Here is a 23,111-nt window from a genome sequence, read left to right on the forward strand (position 1 = left end):
AGCCTCAGCATATTGTAATCAAATGTAACAGCAGTGTTAGGAGAGTAAAGTTACACAGGTATTGCAATTTGGTTGAAAATAATCCGTAATCTGTGGATCATTCGTTCATTCGTTTTTCAATTTAAAACCAAAAATGAAAAAACAAAAAAACGGATTGAAAATATGACAAGAAATTACAGTATGAAGTCAACGATATGAAGAAAACTACTTTAACTTATACTTTTTTTCTTTGATCTGCGCCACCCAAGAAGAAGACATTCAATTTTCCAACTATATTGGCCTTAAAAATTGCAATATTCACCTTTAAACTACACATTGTTAGCCTCAGCATATTGTAATCAAATGTAACAGCAGTGTTAAGAGTAAAGTTACGCAGGTATTGCAATTTGGTTGAAAATAATCCGTAATCCGTGTACATCTCATCATCTTCATTCGTTTTTCAATTTAAAACGAAAAATGAAAAACAAAAAAACGGATTGAAAATATGACAAGAAATTACAGTATGAAGTCAACGATATGAAGAAAACTACTTTAACTTATACTTTTTTCTTTCATCTGTGCCATCCAAGAGGAATACACTTAATTTTCCAACTATATTGGCCTTAAAAATTGCAATATTCACCTTTAAAGTGCAGGGGAATTAAAGAGGCTTCAACTAAACAAAATATACATAAGGGAAGCATATGAGTAAACACACACAGGTACTTTCCATCTCTGACAGCATGAAGGTGAAGAGGAAACAGCAGCCGTATATATATATATTTTTTTGATGTGACAAAATCAAATCAACAGCATCATCAGTTTAACATGTAGAAATATGCAGTGCTGTCAGTGACAAACACATTATCTGGTTATCTGTAATGTTTCACCCATTACTGACAGGAAAGATTATTCACTCTTGTTAAAATGCAGCTCCATTTTGGTTCAAATAAACCCCCGCATTAAAGCTCATCAGTTTTATAAGCTTCTGTTCAAGCAAAAAGACAAAGCTAGTGCCTATATTTTAAAGAAAAACAGTATCTGAGCACGAGTTTGTTTCTAAAGAGGGGTCAGAATACAACCCGTCATCGCGCCCTTTATCTTGGAGTTTCCACACAAATTACTCTGGTTTTAAGTGACACCAGTTTGTACAGTGTTTGATCAATGGTGGTGTTTGTTAACCCACTACCAGCAAAAAGGTTAGTTTCATTTCCTCTTTGTAGAATTTAAACCCATGACTGAACTTTAATGTGAAATATTCCATGCAATTGTGAGAGCTGGCTTTAACTTCCTGAAGAGCTGTCAGGTTAAATGTACGTCACACAGGAAATAATGTTTTTTCTGCCGACGCAAGTGGCAACGATCTGTAGATACGGAAGAAAAAAAAAAAATTTAAAAAAAATCAGCGATTATTGGAGTTCATCGAAGGTGCATCTTTCTACAGCATTTAGGATGGTTTGAGTTAGGGATGTAATGATTACTGGTATAATGATAAACTGCGGTAAAATTGCAGACGGTTAGTATTATCGTTTCAATTCTAATTATCATGATAACCGTGTTTGATTACTGCACTTTTTTAGAGAAAAGGCCTGTGTAAAGATCTGCTTTTATGTCAAATATCTGAAAATAGTTTTAATTTATTACAATTTGAATTGTATATACCTAAAATTTGGAACCAATATTGACTTTTAAAGTCTTTGAAAAGGTTCGTTAAGCATCTTTGTGTTATTTATGTAATAAATTATATACATTTTTCATATCGGATTAAATTTTTTTTTTTGTTTGTTTTTTGTCCTTTTATGTTGATATAGTAGGTTAAAGTGAAAAAAATAATAGACAGATGATATAGATGTGCTAAAAAAAGATCCCAAACATGGGTATGATAAACATTTGTTTATATAGTATATAAAGGCAAAATCAAAAGGACTGAAAAACAGACAAAATAGGCTCAGACCACTAAGGGTTAATATTTGAATGTTTCAACCAAAAGAAAGTGCATTGTGCCAATTACTTTGTTTTTTTTGTTTTTTTTTTCAAAATACAACTTGGTTAAATTATTTCAGTGTGTGTATTAGTACGTTTTGAACATTTTGAGCCCAATTTCAACAATACCGTGATAATGATAACCGCAATGATTTTGGTCACAATAACCGTGATATCGTTACATCCCTACTTTCAGTTAAATAAATCACTACAAACTGTTTGGGACCAGATCTCCTCCTGTAAACCGTGGTTTCTTGAACAGTTCCAAGGGGGGAAAATGAGCCACAGATAGTTTCAATCAGAGGTGTTGAAAAGAAACTCATACAAACTTTGAGAATGAACATGTGAATCAATGAATTTTGGTGACTCCTCCAGACACAAGTAGGTGTGAACAGCCCACACATTAGACTGTTTTATTTTCATACTGCAATAAAAAAGTATGACTCCAGCAGTTCATTTTCATATAATATAATACAGATGCAGAATTGAAAGTTTATTCTTTAAACAGCCTAGTATTTTACAAGAAATAGATAACTACTTGGAACTTTTGAACATGTCCTTAAAACAGGACATAAGTGGGCACGAATCCTTGGGCTCTACTTTGCCATCGTTATCCATGAACACCCAGCAGAAAACAGAGGAAAAAGAAGAAGGGATTCAAGTAAGGGGGGAAATTTTCAATAAATAAAACAAACAAAAAAAAAAAACCCATTGGATATAATCTCTGTAACCTTTCCCATAATACCTCAAACACCCCACCCATATATCCACTTACAAATGGAGGCCAGATTTTAAATTGGTCATCGCTGTGAATGTCTACAACAGATCACCGTTTGGGACTCGGTGGCTCTGACACCAGGCGGATTTCGACGCCGCTGGAGGCCCCTCCAAATACTTCATTTTGGCGAATGCTCGCTCAGCTGGTCGGATGTCTCACTGTCCATCTTTCAGATTACAGGTCCTTTAGCGACAGGAAAAAGCACCTGTCCGTTTTAGACTGCATGTGGGACAAATGGAGAATATCTGATAAATGAGAAACTGAAAAAGGAAAGGTGTAAGACGTGGAAGCAGTTGAGGGGCCGGGGCAGAGGTTTGGGTAAAACAGCTGATGTTCAGTTCGGATACAGTCAGTGGGGGGTTTGCTTGGCTGCAGTCCCTTAAAAGTCCTCCAAGGTCTCAATCTCTCCCATATTCAGTCTCTCAGATGATGCGTTGACCGAAAAACCTGAAAACGACAAGACGCGACAGGCAGATGTGATATAAAAAGTAAACAGCGGTACATCATCGCTGTGTTCCGACTCATCAGACGGACGGTTGTTCTCACCTAAAAGGCTGGGGTCTGCACGGACCATCTTCTGCTTCTTTTTCTTCTTCCCTGAGGTGACTGTCTCAAAGCGCTGCTGCTGCCCACTTGTATGGTTGGACTGGTAGAGAGACGAGGACCCTGTTCCACCCCATACTGAATCCTGACACAAAAGACAAATTATTCCAAAAAATGCCGCAGCGACTTCGGTGACAGCGATAGTCAACGCTCAGATCTTCATGGATGTCCTCTTTAACTGCAAAATACTTCCATACAAACTCACATAAGACCTCCCAGTGCATGTCATGGATATATGGACCCCAAATCTATTCTGACACATGTTCAGGTTTCAATTTTAGGATTCAAATAGTCACTTCTTTTAAAATGATATTGGTGATCAGTTACACATAACACAAACAGACTCATCCAAATCACACATAAAGGCTCATTTATGCTCGCTTTACATCCATAAATAGGTACATCCGTTTCTAACACTGTCATGCGTCACTGCCTTTATCCTTCCAACAGCGAGGCCCTTTGTGTCTTCTGTCCAGCGACCCTGTGCATTGCTGTGACTCAGCTACTCCAACCATTACTACACAACATTATGAACTGAACTACATGCATATGATAAAACAGAATGCAGAACAAAGTTGCTGACAGAGGAACTGGGGCTTTCTAACCACCCACTGGGGCTTCCAAATATTTCTACAATCTTAGACATTCTTTATGTCGCAAAAGTCAGTATCATGCTTTTATAACACTAGTCTAGGGTTTTTTGTTGTTTTTTTTTTTTTTTAATTATATGCTGCAGAGATTAAATGTGCTAACTCTTACAAACATCAATGCATACACTACCGGTCAAAAGTTTTAGAACACCCCAATTTTTCCAGTTTTGTATTGAAATTCAACAGTTCAGGTCCAGTGAACAGCTTGAAATGGTACAAAGGTAAGCGGTGAACTGCCAGAGGTATTTAAAAAAAAAAAAAAAAAAAAGGGTAAGGTTAACACTTTCAGTGCCATGGGCCGATTAAATCGGCTTTACAAAAACAACCTGTAAAGTGCCACGGGCCGATCAGATCGGTTTTGGAGAACACGCCATATTTGTATACAAACAAACCATCCACCCCCATTTCTTTCTCACAATTCGATTCTGTGTCCCCCTTTTGAGACCAAGCAGACGGGAATTTGAGGTCACACAACCGAATAATATTTTTACATCTTTTTAATGTTTCTTATTCACTGGTGTTTCATCAGAGGGAGCCCTCCATGCCGGGGGGCGGCTGTGGACTCCGGGGGCTGTGGCGCCTTCTCTCACTGAGGTCCGCTCCTTTCTGGTGGGTGGGGGTCCCAGTTGGCCCTCTCCCACTAGTTGGGATGCGGGGCTGTGCTGCTGGTGCCTGGTCGCCGGGGTCGGCAGCTGCCTCCTGGTGCGGATGGCTCCCTGAGACAGCGCCTCCTAAATTGATGTTTTACTTTTACTTGTACATTTTTGTTCTGGTCTACCCGTGCTCAGTCAGTCTTCTTAAGTATGTGTGAGCTTGTGGGTTTGCATGTATGTGTGTGTGTGTGTGCGGGTGAGTGGGTGGGTGTGGGTGGGGGGCGGTACTGATTTTTAAACTGATATGTAAAGCACTTTGTGCTACAGTTTTTAATGTATGAAAAGTGCTATATAAATAAAGATTATTATTATTATTATTATTATAAATTATGCAAATTATGATCAATAATGAATCGGCCGCGTCCGGTGCGTTTTGAATCTAATCAGCAATCGGTCGGATATTACCGAGCGGTTTCCTGCAGGATTCTTCAAATATTATAAAAACGACGCGAAATACTGAAAAACAGCCAAATTCTGTGGCACTTTTAAGGCTTATTAGCCCCTTAACTGTCTGGCACTTAAAGAGTTAAACAAAACTGAAAAATAATGTACATTTCAGAATTATACAAAAAGGCATTGTCAGCATTTCCCCCAGTTTCTGAGTGCCTTTTGACAGTGAAGGAAACTGGACTTACTGACACCTTGACTTTCTTAGCAATTTGTCAGTAGGACAGACCTACATTTTTAAGTGTTATGATGGTGTGTCTCTCTTCTATCGTTAATTGCCTTTTCCTCACCATTTTTATAATAACAAACTACTTTGTGCAGTACAATACTGTTCAAATAATGCTCACAATGGTATGGCACCAAAGTGTGTTCCATGACTACTTTTATGCAGACAGAGGGGTTGGAAGGAATTCAGAAACGTTGGGACACCTGGAGGAATTGGTAGCACCAACTTTTGAGGCTTGATCAACCTCCATTGCTGCAGAACTGCTTTAAGTTGTTAATCCATTTCTTGTTCGTCTTTTTGTATAATTCTGAAATGTACATTATTTTTTAGTTTTGTTTAACCTTACCTTTTTTTTATTTACCTCTGGCAGTTCACCGCTTACCTTTGTATCATTTCAAGCTGTTCATTGGACTGGAACTGTTGAATTTCAATACAAAACTGGAAAAATTGGGGTGTTCTAAAACTGTTGACCAGTAATATATGTTAAAGTGTTATTACACATATATATATTGATTTATGTACATTTATACAATAGATGTATAAATGGTACTTTAATTCTGGAGGTGTTTTACTTGTAGACCAGTGTTGCTGTCTTCATCCTGTTTAAGCCTATTTACATACTGTTTACTGCATTCACAGTAGTGTTGTTGTTGAAATGGCACATCTACTGAGGTCAAATTGCTGATAAAACATTAAGGTCACTATGATATAGTTTGATGCTAATTTTTTTTCAGTGGTAATGACATTTATTTATCTTGATCTGTTGTTTGTACTGTTTTGAAAGATACTTGTGTAATTGTTCTGCTGATACATGTAGGTTGTGCTGCTGTAAAATCCTTATCACTGACTGTGGGATAGATTTTTCCCTCTCAGCTGCACATAAAAAAAAAAGCCTCAAATGATGTGACATGAATGTAACAGCCAGATTATTGCGCCGTTGCTTCCTGATCATACATTATAAATCCCCTTCTTGTGTAAATACAGTCAAAATGTGGGCCAGATGCCTTATTTAGAAGCTATTCAGTTGAAAATCCGTAACATGACGTGGGAAGACTAGGTAATGGCTGATTCAAGCAAATAACAAAAAAAAAAACAAAACAAAAAAAAGATGTCGGCACAACGGAAATGTACTGTAAAACAAATGAGCCTAGTTTAGCAAAAGGATTGCACAAACTTTTCTTTGTCTCCTTTTACTGTAAAATGAGCTGCGGTGTCACGACATCTTTTGGAATGGATCCAAAGAGTTGATGGAAATAACAACTGTGAAGTTTGACAGAACGTTGTACAGACTGTTGTCAGAGATGGCCCTGAGGAAACCTGCTTCCAAGAAAAAAGACCAAGACCAGATCGGTTTGACTCAGAAGACTTGGCAAAGGGACACATTCCCCTCAAACCTATATGAATATTTAGCTTTGTATGCATATATTTCTATATATAAATTAACTTTTATTTACAGGTCTATGTTCTTATATAGAGCTTTGAAACAACGGCTGTGACCTCGACCTCTTTGCTCACCTGCTGCTGTTTAAGGGCTTGCTGTTGGTTCTGCGGTGCCTGTCGTTGGTTAGCGTTCTGTTTGGCACGACGTTCCAGGAACTGCTTGGCAAAGTCCTTGGCCTCCAGAGTGTCCCCAAGATAGGCCCTAACGTAGTCGTGCACCTCGTATGGCGAGTCCACTTCTTTCAGGAAGGACGCAAATGTTGGAACTGGTGGGAAGACAGAAGGACATAATATGTGTCATTTGGATGAGCTGTTTACTTAATAAAAGCTGGTAGATATTTTTCTAAGACTTACCATCCAGATTGTTGGCTGTGTTGAGGGTGTGCAGGGTTTGCTCACACCATTGCATGAAGGTGTCCTGCTGACTTTTATTGACACCCTGAAACAACTTTAGCAGCTTTTCCTCCTCTTCTACCTTTTTGTTTGCTCGCCCACTCAGAGAATTACTTTAAATGCACAACAGAAGAAAGACAAAACTAAGAAACTGAGATCCATGTATTACTCATATCCTGCATTTGGTTAGTCATGTCATGCCTCTTATCACGAGTCATAACAATTACATTTACAGTCTTGGCTTCCTTAATCAGTACCTGAGGTTGGCGTTTCCCTTGTTGTTCTTCTGTGCATTGCTTTTCTTAGGTTGAGGAGGCTGTTGAACAACTTCCTTCACAGCCTCATCCCAGAAACCCATGTTAGAGTTGTGGGCGTCACCCCAGATACTGCTCGAGTCTGAGCCCCAGTTTGCACAGCTGCTGGTGTTGACAGAGCCCCACACTGAACTACTTAGAGTCGTCTGTGAAGAAACGACAAATAATGGTTCAACCATTTTCAGTATGACTTCCATGATTCATTCATGAAGTGGCCATACACATACTGCAGCATTTCTGCTGGTAAGGTTTTGCCCTGGTGCAGTGCCACAGCAAAATCCTTGCCACCACACCATACATTTGATACACAAAAATCATCACAGTCAGATTAGACTTATTATACATATGTATCATATTTAATAGGCCTTGGGCCAGTTCAAGGGGGGGTCCTCAAATGAAAGTTTGCAAAGTTTCAGGAGGTAGGTAAAAGGTAAATGACCTTCACAATAGCAGGAGACGAAGAGGAATCAGTAAGTAGGATGGAAACTGGCTGACCTGTGCGTGTAACCCCCCCCCCCCCCAGTTACACACCACCACCCCAAGAGATCAATTCCACAGGAACCCTGTACTGTATATGTTCTTTTTAAATAAGTGGCACATAAAGATGTTATGATAATTTTAAAATGGAGGGGGCTTTTTTCTATGTTGGATTTTGTGAATTGTGGCAAAAAAGATAAATGTGATTATGTCCCATACAGTTCTGTTTTGAGTGCGGGTCTGTTGGGTGGCAGCGGGGTGTTGTGGATGTTGCTGCTCCTTCCGCTGCTTCATCTGCTGAGCTTCCTCCCTTTGGATCTCCAGCAAAGACTTCGTAACAACTGGCTGCTTGGCTACATTCCCCCAGCCAGACAGTTTGGTCTGAGGCTGCTGGGCCTGTTGCAAGGCCTGCTGCTGCTGTAGCTTCAGCAGCTCTTGCTGTTGGCGTCGCTGCTGTGGGGGAAGCAACAGAGATGATCAGGCACATATAATGGAATAGAAAATGTCTGAAACAATGTTTGTAATGAAACATACAAATAGCAATAAATACTGGGATAGCTGCCAAGTGCCCTTACCTCCTCACGTGACTGTCGTTCTCTCTCTTCTTCCAGTTTCTGAATCTCTGCTAATGACAGAGCATTCTGAGTCTGGTTTATAGAGTTTGTTGACTGCTGGCCCCACTTTGAAGAGGACGGAAGCTGTGAAACAAGAGTCAGATATTTACTTAACTTCTACATACATTTAGTATGTTCAGTATCTGTTCCTTCTCCTCTGTACTCTTACCTTCATTTGTGCGAGCTGCTGTTGCTGCTGCTGCTGTTGAAGTCGCCTGAGAGCCTCCTGTTGCTGCTGTCTTTGTCTCTGCAGCTCCTGCTGTCTTTGGGCCTCCTGCTCTCTCCTTTTCTGCTCCTCTTGTTGTTGTTGGGCCAGAGCAGCTGCCGCTGCAGCAGCTGCAGCCTCTTCCTCTGCTCGTTTCTGCTCCTCATGTCTCCTTAATGCTTCAAGTTCTTCCTGCTTTCTGCGTTCCTCCTCCTGGTGAGGTGTTCAGCATTGTAAATTGACATTTAGGGAAATATCTTGCAAATCCCCAAGACAAGTAACATATGTGAAATACTTTCTGTGACTCACCTGTTTACGAAGGAACTCTTCCCGTTTTTTCCTCTCCTCCTCTTCCCTCCGTCTTTCCTCTAATCTTCGGAGAGCTTCTTCCTGTGCCAGTCTCTCCTCTTCTTCTTTTTGCCTGCGTTGTGCCTCTTCTTGTTCTCTCTGCCGCCTTAATGCTTCCTCCTTGAGATTTAAGACAACTGGTCAGTCTCGTTACAACCAAAGACCACTTTACGTATATATATCAGCACCAGCTAAAAGAAACAGTCAGAATGCCATTGTTCAAATAGTTGACCTGTTTTTGCCGTGCCAGTTCTTCTTCTTCTAGGCGTTTGCGTTCCTCCTCCTGCCGAGCTCTCAGAGCCTCCTCCAGTCGTTTCCTCTCCTCTTCCTCCCTTTTGGCTCTCATTTCTGCCTCACGCCTCTCCAGCTCCAACTGATGAATCAAATATCAATTTTATTAGCTTCATTTGTATCTAAATGTACAATAATATTACAGTGAGTCAGTATAGTATTTCAAGCAGCAGCAAAACTGTCTACAGAGTTCCTACAAGTTTCTTCAAGTTAAATTTAAGACGTTTTAAGACTACTTAGAACAGAATTTAATGCCCATTTAAAAGAAAAATTCCCAAAGTCAGCTTTCTCAAGCAACGTGTGCATGACTAACAACTGCACATGTGTTGGGCTGAATGTTCTGTAATCATTTCTCACCAGGGGCTGCAAAGTTAGCAATAACTAGTTCCCAATTTCATTATAAATGGTTGGTTAGGAACAGGTGGAACCAAGTAGACATTACTTTACATAACATTACTTTCTTTGCAGCTTGGACATTTCCCAGACACATTTAAACACAGCACAGTAAACAAGTTTATGGCAACATAACTAAATACTACCATACCAAATTTAATACCTATTAAAATATTTTTTTAAGGAACTAAATGGAGATTTGTAAATTCAAGACTTTTAATACTTTTTAAGACTCCACAGGAACTCTGCAACTAAAATATTTTCGCCATGAAAAACTATAAACTACCATCTAAAACATTACAAAGTCTTTATATTACTTCAATCAAGTCTTTAGTAAATTCAGGCAACAATTTTACAAATGTAAAACATTAACAGGTTGCTTTTCATTTATTTTATGAAAGAATATCCAACTAAAGCTATGTAAAGTCTTTAAAAGAAAATAAAAATGGACATCACCATTTTACAAAAAGCACAAGTAAAGGGTTCCACTGCTTACCTTGGCAGACTTTGACTTTTCTAGCTGTTGCATCTGTTCGATGGTTGGGGCCTGTGCAATGGAGTCTATAGGTAAATCCCAAACACTGCTACTATCCCATGCTATTCCAAAAAAAAAAAAAAGAAAAAAAGAGAGAGAATATCACACTTTAATGCACTTTACTTGGTTTAGAGAGAAACCAAAACCACAGATCATTAAATTCAACACTCACTGCTTGGAGCAGCTTGTTGGAGGTTTGGTGTACAGGAAGCCTGAGAGGATGTGTTCTGCATTTCCCACACAGAACCAGAATCTGGTACAGACAGGGACCGTGTAACAGGAGGTAGGAGGCTCTCAGATGCTCTATAAACATAAGCAAATAAAAGAAATCATCATCAACGTCTCAACATTAGTGTCCGGCACAATTCCTATACAATCCTGAATGAACAACAGCACGGACTAATTATGAGATAGGGTGTCAGAGACATGTTTGATATCAGCTCTGTGTTACCAACCTTATCTTGAGAGCCTGGTATTGCTGTAGAAGCAGGTTTATCTGCTGTTGGTGTTGCTGCTGCTGTTGGAGAGGAGCAGAGCTAAGGGCTGCAGCCTTCTGCTGGGCCAGAGCCTGTGCATACTGCTGCCTACATGGTGGAATACAAGTGGAGATGACAAATTAGAAAAAAAGGAGAGGAGGAATTTACATATCAACACCAACAGCCAATGACTAAAGATGGTAGATCTCAGACCAGTGTACCTGAGGAGGTATTGGTATTGGAGCTGCTGTAACTGGTACATGTTGAGAGCAGTGAGCTCCTGTTGCCTCTTCAACCTTTCTTGATCACCATCGCCCTGAATTACATAAGGACACAAAGCCTTAATTATAAAAAATAGTCATAACAAACATATTTATAACACACTACACTGACCCTAGGTCAAAATCAGATAGCATATGAAGACCATATAATACACAGCATATTATCTGATCTTAATAACAAATTAATAAAGAATAAATCACAACATATTCTGGCATGATTCTAGTAGAGGCAAAAATGCAATTAAAAAAATCCAAATCAAAGCAGAAAGCACCACTGGAAAGGCAACATGTGAATCATGACGAATTCCATTATATTGACACATTATGTGGACTATCACCACACCTTGAGGTCATTGGGGGTACTGCATCTAATGCAGTATGCTTGACAGACACCGCACACCTCTAAATGTTAAGAATAAAACAGGCCAAAATTTAACACAAATGAAAAAGTTGTACCTGTAAAGGTGGAGGTGCAGGACCAGGAGTGAACGGTACCCTCCCCCATATCTTCATAATCTCACCCAATGGTTGAAATACTTCATCACAACCTCTTTTAACTAAGAGAGACATAGTGAAGTAACCAGCCTGGAACCACTCCGTCATCTCCTGGTTACTGAAAGGACCTGTGAGAACAAACAAAACAATAAAAGCATGTCAAGGGAGCAGTCTCATAAAAAAAGATAACTTATCTTTTAAAACTCTGAGCAATGAAAAACTTGTTCTCTCTTCTGGTCTTACCCTGTATCTCGCCCTGGGGGTCTTTGTAGAACCACTTGAGAGCAGCCTCGTGGGTGAGGGGCAGACCTGCAGGTTTTGGCTTTTCTGAGCTCTTCACTGCCAGTCTGTCATCGTCAACCACACCATCCTGAAGGTAAGCTACCATCTTTTCTGCCTCCTGGAGAGGGATTAATATACTTCAGTTGCATCAAATAATTATTGATGTTACTTCCTTTTGAAAGAAAAAAAAATTGGAAAAGTGCAGGCATAGAAATAAATCACGAAAGAAAGACAAAAACTTTTAAAGACACAGTGAAGAATGCTTCACCTGGGTCACATTAGATCAGTATAATACTCAGATACAGGTAGCTACTTTGGTTTCTGTTACATTGTAGTTGTTCCTCTTGTCCATGTAGTTAGACATCATAAAGGAAATGAACTGTAAGTAATGCAGGTAAGGGCAAATATGTCAGAGTGGTAAACTCCCCTCTAAAGTACAGAGGGCAGCCAATGAAATATTAACCATTTTGGAGACAGCCTTATATCCTAATGACACATTTTATTATTAAATGCCTGCTAATGTACCTGCTCAAAGTGTTTCAGCCCTTCATCTTCATCTGTGTCATGTGGCACAGTAGTGGGCCGGCCAATGGGTGCCATTATACTTGAAGGGAAGGGTAATGGGTTGGTCATTGCCACTGGAACCTCCATGGGCTTTGGTTGGGGTAGTTGGACAGCAGGCGCTGGAGCAGATACTTCTGTAGACGACCAGTCAATATTAACAGCTTTCTACATACTTCAGATAGAGCTGATTAGAAAATAAAGTACCACTATTAACAAAAAAAGAAGGAGCCAAAGCTTACCTGTATGGGCAGTAGAAATGTGGGTGATGGGTAGGGAATCCAGCATGCTGTTAGACATGGGGACGTGCAGGGGAACTTTGCAGGGTTCTGGCGGTAGCTCAAGGGGCGGGTGCCTGTCTATCCGCTCAGCTGGCCTCTCAGACTCTTCTATTCTTGTAGTCTGAGGGGGAGATAATGACTGAACTGCATGGGGCTCTGAGACTGGGGTAGCAGCAGGTGGAGTAACAGGTGGTGCCTCCTCTTGCACTCTGGGCAACTCTGAAAAAATAATGGGAAAAGAATGGAAGGGAACATTCTATGAAGATAGTAGTGGCACAATTTACAACAAAACGTTTACCTCAACAGCATTTAGTCATGTTCAGACATCACTCTGATTTTCTTAAATTGCTGCCTGACAATACAATTTTAATTTGTGGAAGGTGGAAAAAAAACACAACATACTTAAGTCTATTGCATATTTTGTGCTTAGGTTGTAATCAAAATGTTGTCAAAATCACAATATAGACAAGACTGAGCTGCATTTTTTTGATTAATGTCATGTATGTCAACATAGGGCTGCTCGATTATAGAAAAAAAAAAATAATCACGATTATTTTAGCAATAATTGAAATCACGATTATTAAAAACGATTATTTGTTAACCTTAAAGTTTTTTATTTTTTTCTTGCAAAACAATGTAAAATATACTCTTTAAACATAAATAAAGCTTTTAACCACTAAAAGTATTTTCACTTTTGTACGAAACAAAAAAAATCTTTGAAATCAAATAAGTGTACTGTAAATTCAAGTATGTTTCCTTTTGTAAACAAATAGTGCACTGGAATTAAACTGCTATAGACTTGCCATAGAACTGTAGCAATAAAAAAAAGAAAAACTCCCGTAAAGTGCAAATTATAAATTCAAGTATGTTCAATGTAGTATGAAACAGTAAATTCAGTGGCGTGCTGTGAGGTTTCAGTTCAGGCCTTCTGTATACATCAGCCATCTACAGGGTGTCCCATAAGTCTACATACATAGGAGACATAATACATATGGTTCTAACATGTATTTCTTTATATTTCTTCTTTATAGTTCTTCAGCAGTGGAGGACACGCATTGAAATGTGTTCCTGACAAAATGGCAGTCATATAGAGCATATTATATAAATAAAAACGGTTTATGTCAAGAAACTTTTATTTTTCCTATGTATGCAGACTTATGGGACACCCTGTAGAATACGCACGTTAGGGTTATACGGGTTAGGGTTAGGGTAATACGGGAGTTGCAGCGTAAAGAGATTCGGAGACTGAAGATTGCATTGCGGACAAAGTTTTTATGCGTTTTAGTTTTTCATAAGATAAAGATTATGATAAAGGTGGCGGTGGTTAAACTTCAGATGGTCACAAAGGTTTGTTGTGTTAGCGGTCGGTGCGGACACAACTACCAAACACTTTTAGCACGTGATGTGTTTTTGCTCTTCGTCTTCTTCATCAAACCCAAAGTGATTCCATACAATTGAATTTGACTTGCCTTTTTTGTTTACCAAGCACTTCTGCTGTGATTCTCCTGCCGTTTTTCCAGACCGCTAGGTCCAACTTTCCTCTTGGGGTGGACCTGCCGGCTAGCAGGCAGCAGTAGCTTAGAGGGGGGCGGGGCAGAGCAGCTCATGGGAGCTTGCGTGCGCGTGAATTAAAACGACTCAAAATTAATAATCGTTTTTTCTCGATTACATAATTTTTGTAATCGTTGCGTGTAATAATCGAAATCGTAATTGAATTTCGATTAATTGCACAGCCCTATGTCAACATATTATAAAACATTTTGGTGCTCCAAAAGCCTCCACCCACAGATCATCCAGATGTAAGGGAACATGTTGGCTTCATTGAGCAAAAATTAAATATTTTAAATACTTTTTCTGTGAACAGTAAATACAAAAATTACAATTTCCCCTTTAGTCGTGGGAATCACAGATCCTGTCAAAAGTTTTTCCTTTAATATCACTGATCCTGTTTTCTGTACTGTTTTGCTCCAACATGCTTTTTAAACTAGATTATTTAGGCCAAAATAATTAGAATTCCACATCTGGATATCTGGACATTCTTCTTGCTCTAAAGACCAATGAAGAATGAGCAAGACAAAATCAAGTAAGTTACTTCATAATAAAACACTGTTAAAAACAATCATAAACTAACATACTGACCTTTTCGGTCCGTCTCTCTCTTGGCCTCCACTTCTGTTTCTTTGGTCTCCTGGTGCTGACTGTCCTCCTCCTCCAGACCTTCTTCACACTCTTCCAAGGGTTTGAAGTCAAGCTCTTGCTCCTCCAAAATGGGCTCCTTGGATGCTTTCTAATTACACAAAAAAGAATGCATTCACTCATCTACTCTTGTATCTGCCCACCACACTTGCATTTTTTTTTTTTTTTAAGTTTTTAATCCCTGTCCTCCACAGATGATGAAATACATTTTAAAAATACAGGACAATAAAAGACATCCAAGTATGTCTCCTGAAAGATATAAGTGAAACTTTAACTTGCTTAGTGGATCATTAAATCTCCTCAAACAACTAATCATTGATTCAAGAACATTCAAGGATCACAAAAAGTTAAATGCTGTCAAAATAGTTGCCACTGGCTCCTTCACTATGATTGTCTCTAAGGCCGGACATGTTAAAAATGCAACCAAATTACCATTTTATGATTTCCTTTTACAAGCCCTACTCACTCGAACAAATGAACCACTCCCAAGTGTTTACAGTGGGAAACGTCTACTGTAATCACACCACAGAGACGTGCTCATGTGTTTACTGGTGCATGTTAATGAACAAACCACAGACCTGCGCGATCTGTGTGAACTAATGATGTGTAAAGCTTTGCTACAGAATGATAATTTCTCACTGATATACATTCATGACAAAATCTTGTATTTCTTTGAGAGATTTGTGTAATAAAATATGTACTAGGGTATGCCTGTTACCTTGAGTGATAGAAAGGCTCCTGATGAGTCGAAGGTACCCGCCTCCTCATCTGCATCCTCCAGACACCACTCTGGCAGGCTGTCCCTCTCATCCTCCAGGCTACCACTGCCCGACCGCGGCCTCCTGTAGCCACGCTCATCTTCTCTGGCATCAAATGGGAAACGACGTCGCTGCTCTGGGTGTTCCCGCCACCCTGCTGACCGAGGCCCATCTGAGGAATGTTTTAAAATGGTCAGGAACACACTCTATAATCCCATGAAACACCCGGCACAATTACCCAGGTACACTCCTGTGTACACAGAAGAATCAAAAACACTATAAGGTGCCTTTCAGACTTCAAAATGCCACCCCCCCGCCAGATTTTGATTTTCCACTTAACTTTATGTTCAATGTGTTAAGTAGACTGTAGGCTTTTAGAAATGCATGTTGGTCAAGCTCCCACATTTTGAAAAAAGTTTTTGCCAGTAGACAAAGTACAAACAGACCACAAAATATGAAAGAAATATGTCTACCTTGTCACCGACAAATACATGTAGATGACCACATGTTGGACCTTGAGTTGGCCAAGTAGATTACCTTTGAAGAAGACTGTGGAATGTTCAGCAAATATATTTTGAATTTCTGAAAAGTTTCATAATAAACAATATTTAGTGGTGACAGAGAGGACATGCTAAGCTTGACCACATCCAAGTACAAAAACAAAATGATGAAAATTTTGAAATGTAAATGTAAATACTAAATCCTCCACCTCCAATGAAGACATTCAAAATGATGATGATGACATGAGTAATGTCATCAACCAGATTCAGGGTGCTTGCTCTTTATCCAAATAAAAATTCCAGACTTTTTCAGAACTGCTATTTCCCCCCTCCCCAATACTTTATGTACTTTTATACTTGCGTGTCGTAGATTTTTGGTTGAGATGGTACCTGTTATGTGTAGTAGAAAAGTTCATTTTAATAAATGTATAAATGAATGAATGCATAATTCACAGTAAATTATGGTTTACTGACAGAAACGTTTCCAAAACATATGAAATTCACAAAAGTGCATGGATAACACACAAACAAGTTTTACTAGAATCACTCCAGTACTGACCAGCTAGTGAAATCATATCAAGTTTTTTTAGATGCTTTCCTCATATATTTTTTATTGTACAAGATTATGTGCCTTTGCACATACTCTAAAATTCAACTATGAGAGAAACTTTTTTCCATACTTTATTAAGACTTTCACACAAAGTTCCACACTTTTCAAGATCTGGAAAACAGTGTCTCAAAATTCCATACTTTTTAAGACTTTCCAGACCTGCACAAGCACACTGCAGATTATTAAGGGGGCAATTCTCCCAAAGTGACAGGGTGGAAAGGGACATGTGTAGAATGTAAAATATTATTGTGAAAATAAAATAAAAATTAGCAACTTGACTTGTTTGATCAAAAAACTTATTGAGTATAATGACAACATCTAAAAAGTTTTTTTTTTTTTTTTTTTAATTTAAACACTTATCAATATCACTAAAGTTAAAAGGGCAGTATGAGGTACATGGACAAATCATGTACATTCCCTAAAAGAATTGTATAAAATTGTATAAAATAATAAAATCACATTTTAAGAGGTTTAAATTGTACAGTTATATTTGCAAGTGTTTGCCCATTCATGATAAAGCCCCAGAATTTCATCATTTTGCAATGCATTCATGGTGACAGTTAGATTCTGCTGGGGGACACTAAAGGCACCTTATAATGATATTGACCCAGAAACCTACAGCTGGTTTTGGAGCATATCCCTGAGAATGTTTAGCCAGAGAGCAATAAAGTGTGTATAGAAGATCTGAATTAGATAAATGAGATAACATGTCACTAGATGCAGTGACCCTCATCTCAAACAAGATTGAACAGGATGAGAATGGTAATTAGTCTAGTTTTCCTGGGAGCAAATATGTTCCCATTTCTAACGAATATGATTTACAGGCTGGGGTATCCACTGTAGCATCACAGTGCTTCATGTATATGTTGTGTGTGTACAGATACTGATAAGTGTTCAGCTCTACTTCCAAATAATGAAAAAAGCAACTAATCAATGAATTAACAAGAACTAGGCAACAAAATCTTCCTTCTTTTATTTCTAGTGGACGGGTTTTCTATCAGTGATTCAGCTTAAAAAATAAAAAAAAAGTGTATTTCTGCCACAGCCGCACAACAAATAGATACGTCTCTGATCTGACAGGGGTTTATGTGGTCAGTGCAGTGCCCACCTGGGCTTGGGGGGCACCACCGGTCACTGTCCCGTCGAGAACCCGCCAGGCGCCAACCCCCCTCATCATCCTCACCATTCTGATCATCACGAGACGTACGCCAGTTCTCACTCTCTGAGCGTGTGAAGTCGTGCTTCCTTGGGAGGCCTGTTCCACCGTCCTCATAGTTGCCTCGAACTGCAAGGAGTTATGGGTATGGAAACATTAAAAAATTAGCTTCCGTCCCATCAAAAAATGTTCTTCATCAGGTTTTTCAAAAAAATTTGATTTGTGTTATTAACACATATTAAAAGGTATATACTTAAACTTCACTTACTGTGATTCATCGGAAAATGTCCTGGAGCAGCATCTGACAGGGTGACACAGAACAAAGTACAATTTATGTCAGTGCATTTGCCAATGACTACATCACATATCGATTTGAACAAAAACAAAAAAATTACAACATTTAAACACTAACCTGGGTCTTTGCGACCTGGCTTTTCAAACCTTCGATCTCCCCTAAGGAGGAAAAACATCTATTACATGAAGCCAGTGCAAAAGAAATCTCACTAATCATATACTAAAAACAAGTGTATTTTAAGCCACATTTATATTTACAAGATAACTAAAATGAACATGCACTGCAGTACCTTTCTTCCCAGCTCTGGGAACGATGCATCTCCCTCCCTCCACGGCCAAAACCTTCCACATCGTCAAAACTTCTTTGGTAAAACCCTCCATCACCTCTTCCCCGGCCTAAAGCAGCCACAAGACATCATGAAAAAGTGGTTTCATCACTGGCATTCTTCCGCACAGAACATTCAGTTTTTTTGTGCAACAGATATTTAAAAGGCATACTCTCAGGTGTTATTGTCTGGAAAAAGTTGCTGTATTTTAAGTGGTTTGTATATTGTTTATCAAGCACAAATGTATAAACAGAAACTCAACAGCATTAATATCGCTCACATCTGTTATATTGACATGCTGTATTATGTTTCTTTTTACTACTTATGCCCATTAGAAGATGCACACCCGCTTACCTCTTATGTTTTTTTTTATCTAGATCCATACTGCATTAACAGTTTGATCCAAAGTTGACAGTTTGATTATAGTATCTGCTCTGAGACAGAACAGAACCAGAATATACAGATATATTAAAAAAATAGATTGTTTTGCACATAAAAGACCGCATAGTGTATTGACCCTATGTTTCGTTTTTATTGCATAACCAATGGCTTACCGCCCCAAAAGATGCTAATTTTAAGCTTGAGACAGATGTTTAGCTTTTTTTTTCCTGTCTGCAGGGACTACAAAAGTGCAGCAAATTACATTATATAGACAAACCTTTTTTGCTTATGAACACTGATTAAGTAGTTTAGCTTGTGTATTTACAACTTTTGGTATTTTGTAAAGTTTTGTTCTGGCTTATCAACTTTTATAAAATGCATCTCCAAACTGGTGTTGTGACATTCTGTATTCAAGCGAGTAACAAGCCATAACCATCCAAATCAACTCTGGAGTGATAAATGAGTAAAAAGACAAATATCTCTTTAGTGCCAGGTAACAACACATAGATCAAACCAGTGACTGTGCTAATACATCCTGTGCATCTGTAAACACTGATACCAATTCTTAACTACCCAAAAGAGATGTAATAAAATAATAAGATACTGCATGTAGATACTTAATTACAGAGTGCATATAAATGTGCAGTATGAATGTGTTCATGCAAAAATTACTGATTTAAAACAACTTTTTCCACGTTTCAGACACATCACTGAGTTTAAGCAGCTGGAGAAGAGTATGCTGCAGAAGCACAACAACTGCAGAGAGCTAATATTACACTCCTTGTCTCAAGCTGTAGCAAAATTTGTGGATGTTTTAAGAGCATCTTAACCATCTGTGGTTGCTAGGAATCTGATATTGGATAGACAAAGCAAAGTAAAGCACACTAGAAACATACTGCTTTCACAGTGTAAACTCTTTTTGCGACTTATCCTTGGTGACAAAGTGAAACCTTCCCACACTATCCTAGTTAAATTCTTACCTCTACCCCTTGATGTACTTCGGCCTCTTGGTGCTCCTGCTATCGGCCCACTTCCCCGCCCTGTCAGCCGAAGTACAGCTGCACTGTTTACAGACATGGAAAAATTTCTCTGCAAATAAAAACAGGGGGAGGGGAGGAAGGGGAACAAACAGCCAACTCTCAGTTCACTTCTCTGCACCTGCACAGAATTTGTTGGTCTAATTAACAAATGTACTGCAACGTGATGTACTATATAGTCCAAGGAAAAATGTGGTTTGACACAAGGCCCAAGACTAATATGCTATTAATTTTGTGCTGATTGTGGACACCAGTAGTTGTGTATGATGTTACAGTTACTCATCCAATCTGTAGGCTGAAACTGCATACAAGTACTTCTTACCTGTTCCTCCTCTGTAAAAGACACAAGTGCCAGCGGTGGTAGGGGCTCCTCTTGCAATATGGGCAGGAACTCCTTATCATTTAGGTCTATAGGGATCTGGTGAAGACAAATTAAGAACCCAGTGCTTCTCAAATAAAATGCATAAAACTTGAAAAAAATTAGAATGGACAGGGCAAGTAAAGAACATCTAAAATCAGCAACAACACAATTTGTATGCAAAACATGTTGCGTGCAACACAGTTATAGTCACCTTGTTATCCTTTACATAAAGTGCTAACATTTCTTCTCTCCCGTAGCGATAGTCTGCAAGTTTATACTTTGGCAATGCGGGTGAAAGGGGTGGAGAGGCAACTGTGCTGCTGCTTCCACCACCACTGCTGCCACCACCTCCAGACAGGGCACGGAGCCTTCAGAGAGAAAAAGGGTCGTAAAAGGAACATGGATAGGATAGGAAGACAATGCTGAAGGTGAGGTGGCAATTGGCATGTTTGCACATGTATGGAAAATCTGCATCAAGTTTAAAAGAAAACCAGTTTCCCAACCTACAGTCCATACACGGCACTAATCATGCACTAATCATGAACAACTGTTCAATTACCATTCTGGTCCAAAGTTGAGTGTCTGGGTTTCAGCCATGCTTCGTTTAAGTTCTATAATTAGGGAAAGAAAGAAAATGGATGAAAACATTTCAACACCATGTTACTGGGTCATAGTTGTGATTTTGTGCTACTACAGATTTAATGCAACCACTTTTTTCATGACAAATAAACCTACTTAAATCATCCATTTGGGTAATTAAACAGTATATGGCACATTTAGTTTAGGTCCATCATCTTGATTGTGTTTATGTACCACCTCACTAAGCAAATATTTGATGTGAGACATAAACTCTGCCAAACACATTCATCTCAACAGAGTTATTCTTATCCATCTGGTGCCATCTGACTTAGATTTATCACACAGCCACTATCACAATTAAGAAAAACAGTTCTGGTTTGGTCACCAGCATTAATGTATTTCAACTCCCCAGGATATACAGCCCATCCCACAAGCACAACCAGTGTACAGTTTCAATCTGCTGAAGCTATTTTAGGAAGTCTCCCAGTCTGTGAGGGGTTATGTCAGACACCTGTAATTGACAACGGAGGTTGCCTTAACTTTGAAAAACTACCAAATAACTTAAAGTTAATGCAATGAAGTTACTGTAACATAATTGCTTTCCTTAATGTACTGACAAGACTTTTCCTACCATCAATCCTGGAGGATTTCACGCCACCAGTCTTCCTGAAATGTCAACCACAAAAGGCGACACTACACTCACAATGCAAGTGACCATATGGGAGCTAGCAAAAGCCACGTGTAGGTTAGTTGGTAAAGAAATAAATTCAGCAACTAAAACCGTATTATTGGCAGTTCCTCGACTTGCCCTTTATCATTTGCTTAATGACTTATTTTCTTTAACTGTCATTAAATAGTTAAAAAAAATAACTACAGCTCCATAACTAATCAAATGTTCCAGATTCACAACACGACTTTTATTATTGTGGTTGAGTCCGACTTAGCCTTGGGCAGGTTGAAAAACAAATTAAAGACCGCTAAGATATTGGGGAAAAAAGTCCGACTGATAACTTGTGTTAAATGCGTGTCCATGTTCGTGATCACCAACACTTTAACAACTTACTAGACAGGATCGCACCGTTACTTCGCCAGATTGCAACACGTAAACATCCACTCACATCGATGGGTAAATAGTACTTCAAAACTAACATTATGCACCATGCTAAGCCATGCTAGCTTTATAAGCTCACAAAGATGATGGTCAAACAGGAAGGTTAAGTTGAACCAACCGTTTAAGCAACACTTCATCGGCTAACGTGTCATGCTAGCAAATCATATACACACATAACAATGATTATTTAGGTATCCTTATAAGTTTGACAATGACATTACAACAATCCAGTTAATTTTAGACAGGTAACAACATAGTTGTACACATAATGAAAAGGTGGCATTAGAGTTGTAGTTAAAGTGCCACTTTACGCATGCTGGTGCCACACCAACATAATTTCGCTAGCCCGTCAGCAATAGCTATGCTAGCACGTTAGCTGCAGTTGACCAAACTAGCTAGCCAACACCATTTTATACCAAAGTAACTTAGTTATACTTGTCATACGTGAAAATGTGCATATTTATCATCACTCGTCTAGCTGCCTGAGAGAGGGCAAGTCATGTCATGTAACGTCTACACCGAATGTAACAATTCTCTGATACAACTTAATCCCCAACCTCAACACTTGTAGCTAGCAGGCTAACATGTTAGCTAACCAGCTACACGCGGCCTTTCGAGCAGCCTGGATCCACAACAACATTTCCTTGTCAAACCGCCCCGCACTTCACACGGCTCGGACACGCATACAGAGAAACTGAAGCCCGCTGCTGCGAGGCCAAGTAAACATGGTGGTTTAACAACTGCCCCAAGCTTCACAGCTCGTCAGAAAATAACCCTCTGACATGGCATGTCACCTAAAAGTACGGCTTTTCTTTACTAGTGTAATAAACTTTGGCTGTCTTACCTCTACTTGTTCTGACAGCACAAGGTTTGTATGCGGGTTGTGTGGCTCTGAGCTCTCTCTCTTCGTTTTCCACAAGATGGCTGAGCACGGGTCACATGACATCAGATAAAACCCGTATGGCGAGGAAAGATTTGCTGACTATTACGTATTCAGAACCGACGGTGAGGTGAATATTGCTACTATGTTAATTTGAACAATGTTATACACGCTTTCTGTGCACGACATATAGGCTACACTACGTTAAATGACGTTC

At 39.1% G+C, this 23,111-nt stretch overlaps 1 protein-coding gene across 4 annotated transcripts; it reads right to left on the bottom strand.

The window, feature by feature from the left end:
• Window positions 1-2,344: 2,344 nt before the first annotated feature.
• Window positions 2,345-22,976, bottom strand: gigyf2 (GRB10 interacting GYF protein 2). Of its 4 annotated transcripts, none has more exons than XM_030159846.1 (29): window positions 22,859-22,976; window positions 20,884-20,935; window positions 20,536-20,692; window positions 20,286-20,381; window positions 19,907-20,015; window positions 18,510-18,615; window positions 18,338-18,378; window positions 18,194-18,226; window positions 17,953-18,054; window positions 15,620-15,831; window positions 14,845-14,992; window positions 12,667-12,924; window positions 12,389-12,561; window positions 11,825-11,981; window positions 11,543-11,709; window positions 11,027-11,121; window positions 10,785-10,913; window positions 10,502-10,632; window positions 10,291-10,391; window positions 9,343-9,483; window positions 9,072-9,230; window positions 8,727-8,978; window positions 8,519-8,641; window positions 8,163-8,396; window positions 7,410-7,612; window positions 7,114-7,265; window positions 6,835-7,025; window positions 3,287-3,428; window positions 2,345-3,187 (listed from the first exon to the last, which is right to left on the bottom strand). In XM_030159846.1, the coding sequence occupies exons 2-29, from the start codon at window positions 20,919-20,921 to the stop codon at window positions 3,120-3,122; spliced, it is 3,918 nt and encodes a 1,305-aa protein (XP_030015706.1). In that variant the 5' UTR covers window positions 20,922-20,935; window positions 22,859-22,976; the 3' UTR covers window positions 2,345-3,119. The 4 variants fall into 4 exon arrangements, with proteins under 4 accessions (XP_030015706.1, XP_030015705.1, XP_030015704.1 ...); XM_030159845.1 differs by having other exon boundaries at window positions 12,389-12,558; window positions 17,878-18,054; XM_030159844.1 differs by having other exon boundaries at window positions 17,878-18,054.
• Between the last annotated feature and the right edge of the window lie 135 nt (window positions 22,977-23,111).

The sequence above is a fragment of the Sphaeramia orbicularis genome, chromosome 17 (assembly GCF_902148855.1).
Source record: "Sphaeramia orbicularis chromosome 17, fSphaOr1.1, whole genome shotgun sequence".
Classification (NCBI taxonomy): Eukaryota; Metazoa; Chordata; class Actinopteri; order Kurtiformes; family Apogonidae; genus Sphaeramia; species Sphaeramia orbicularis.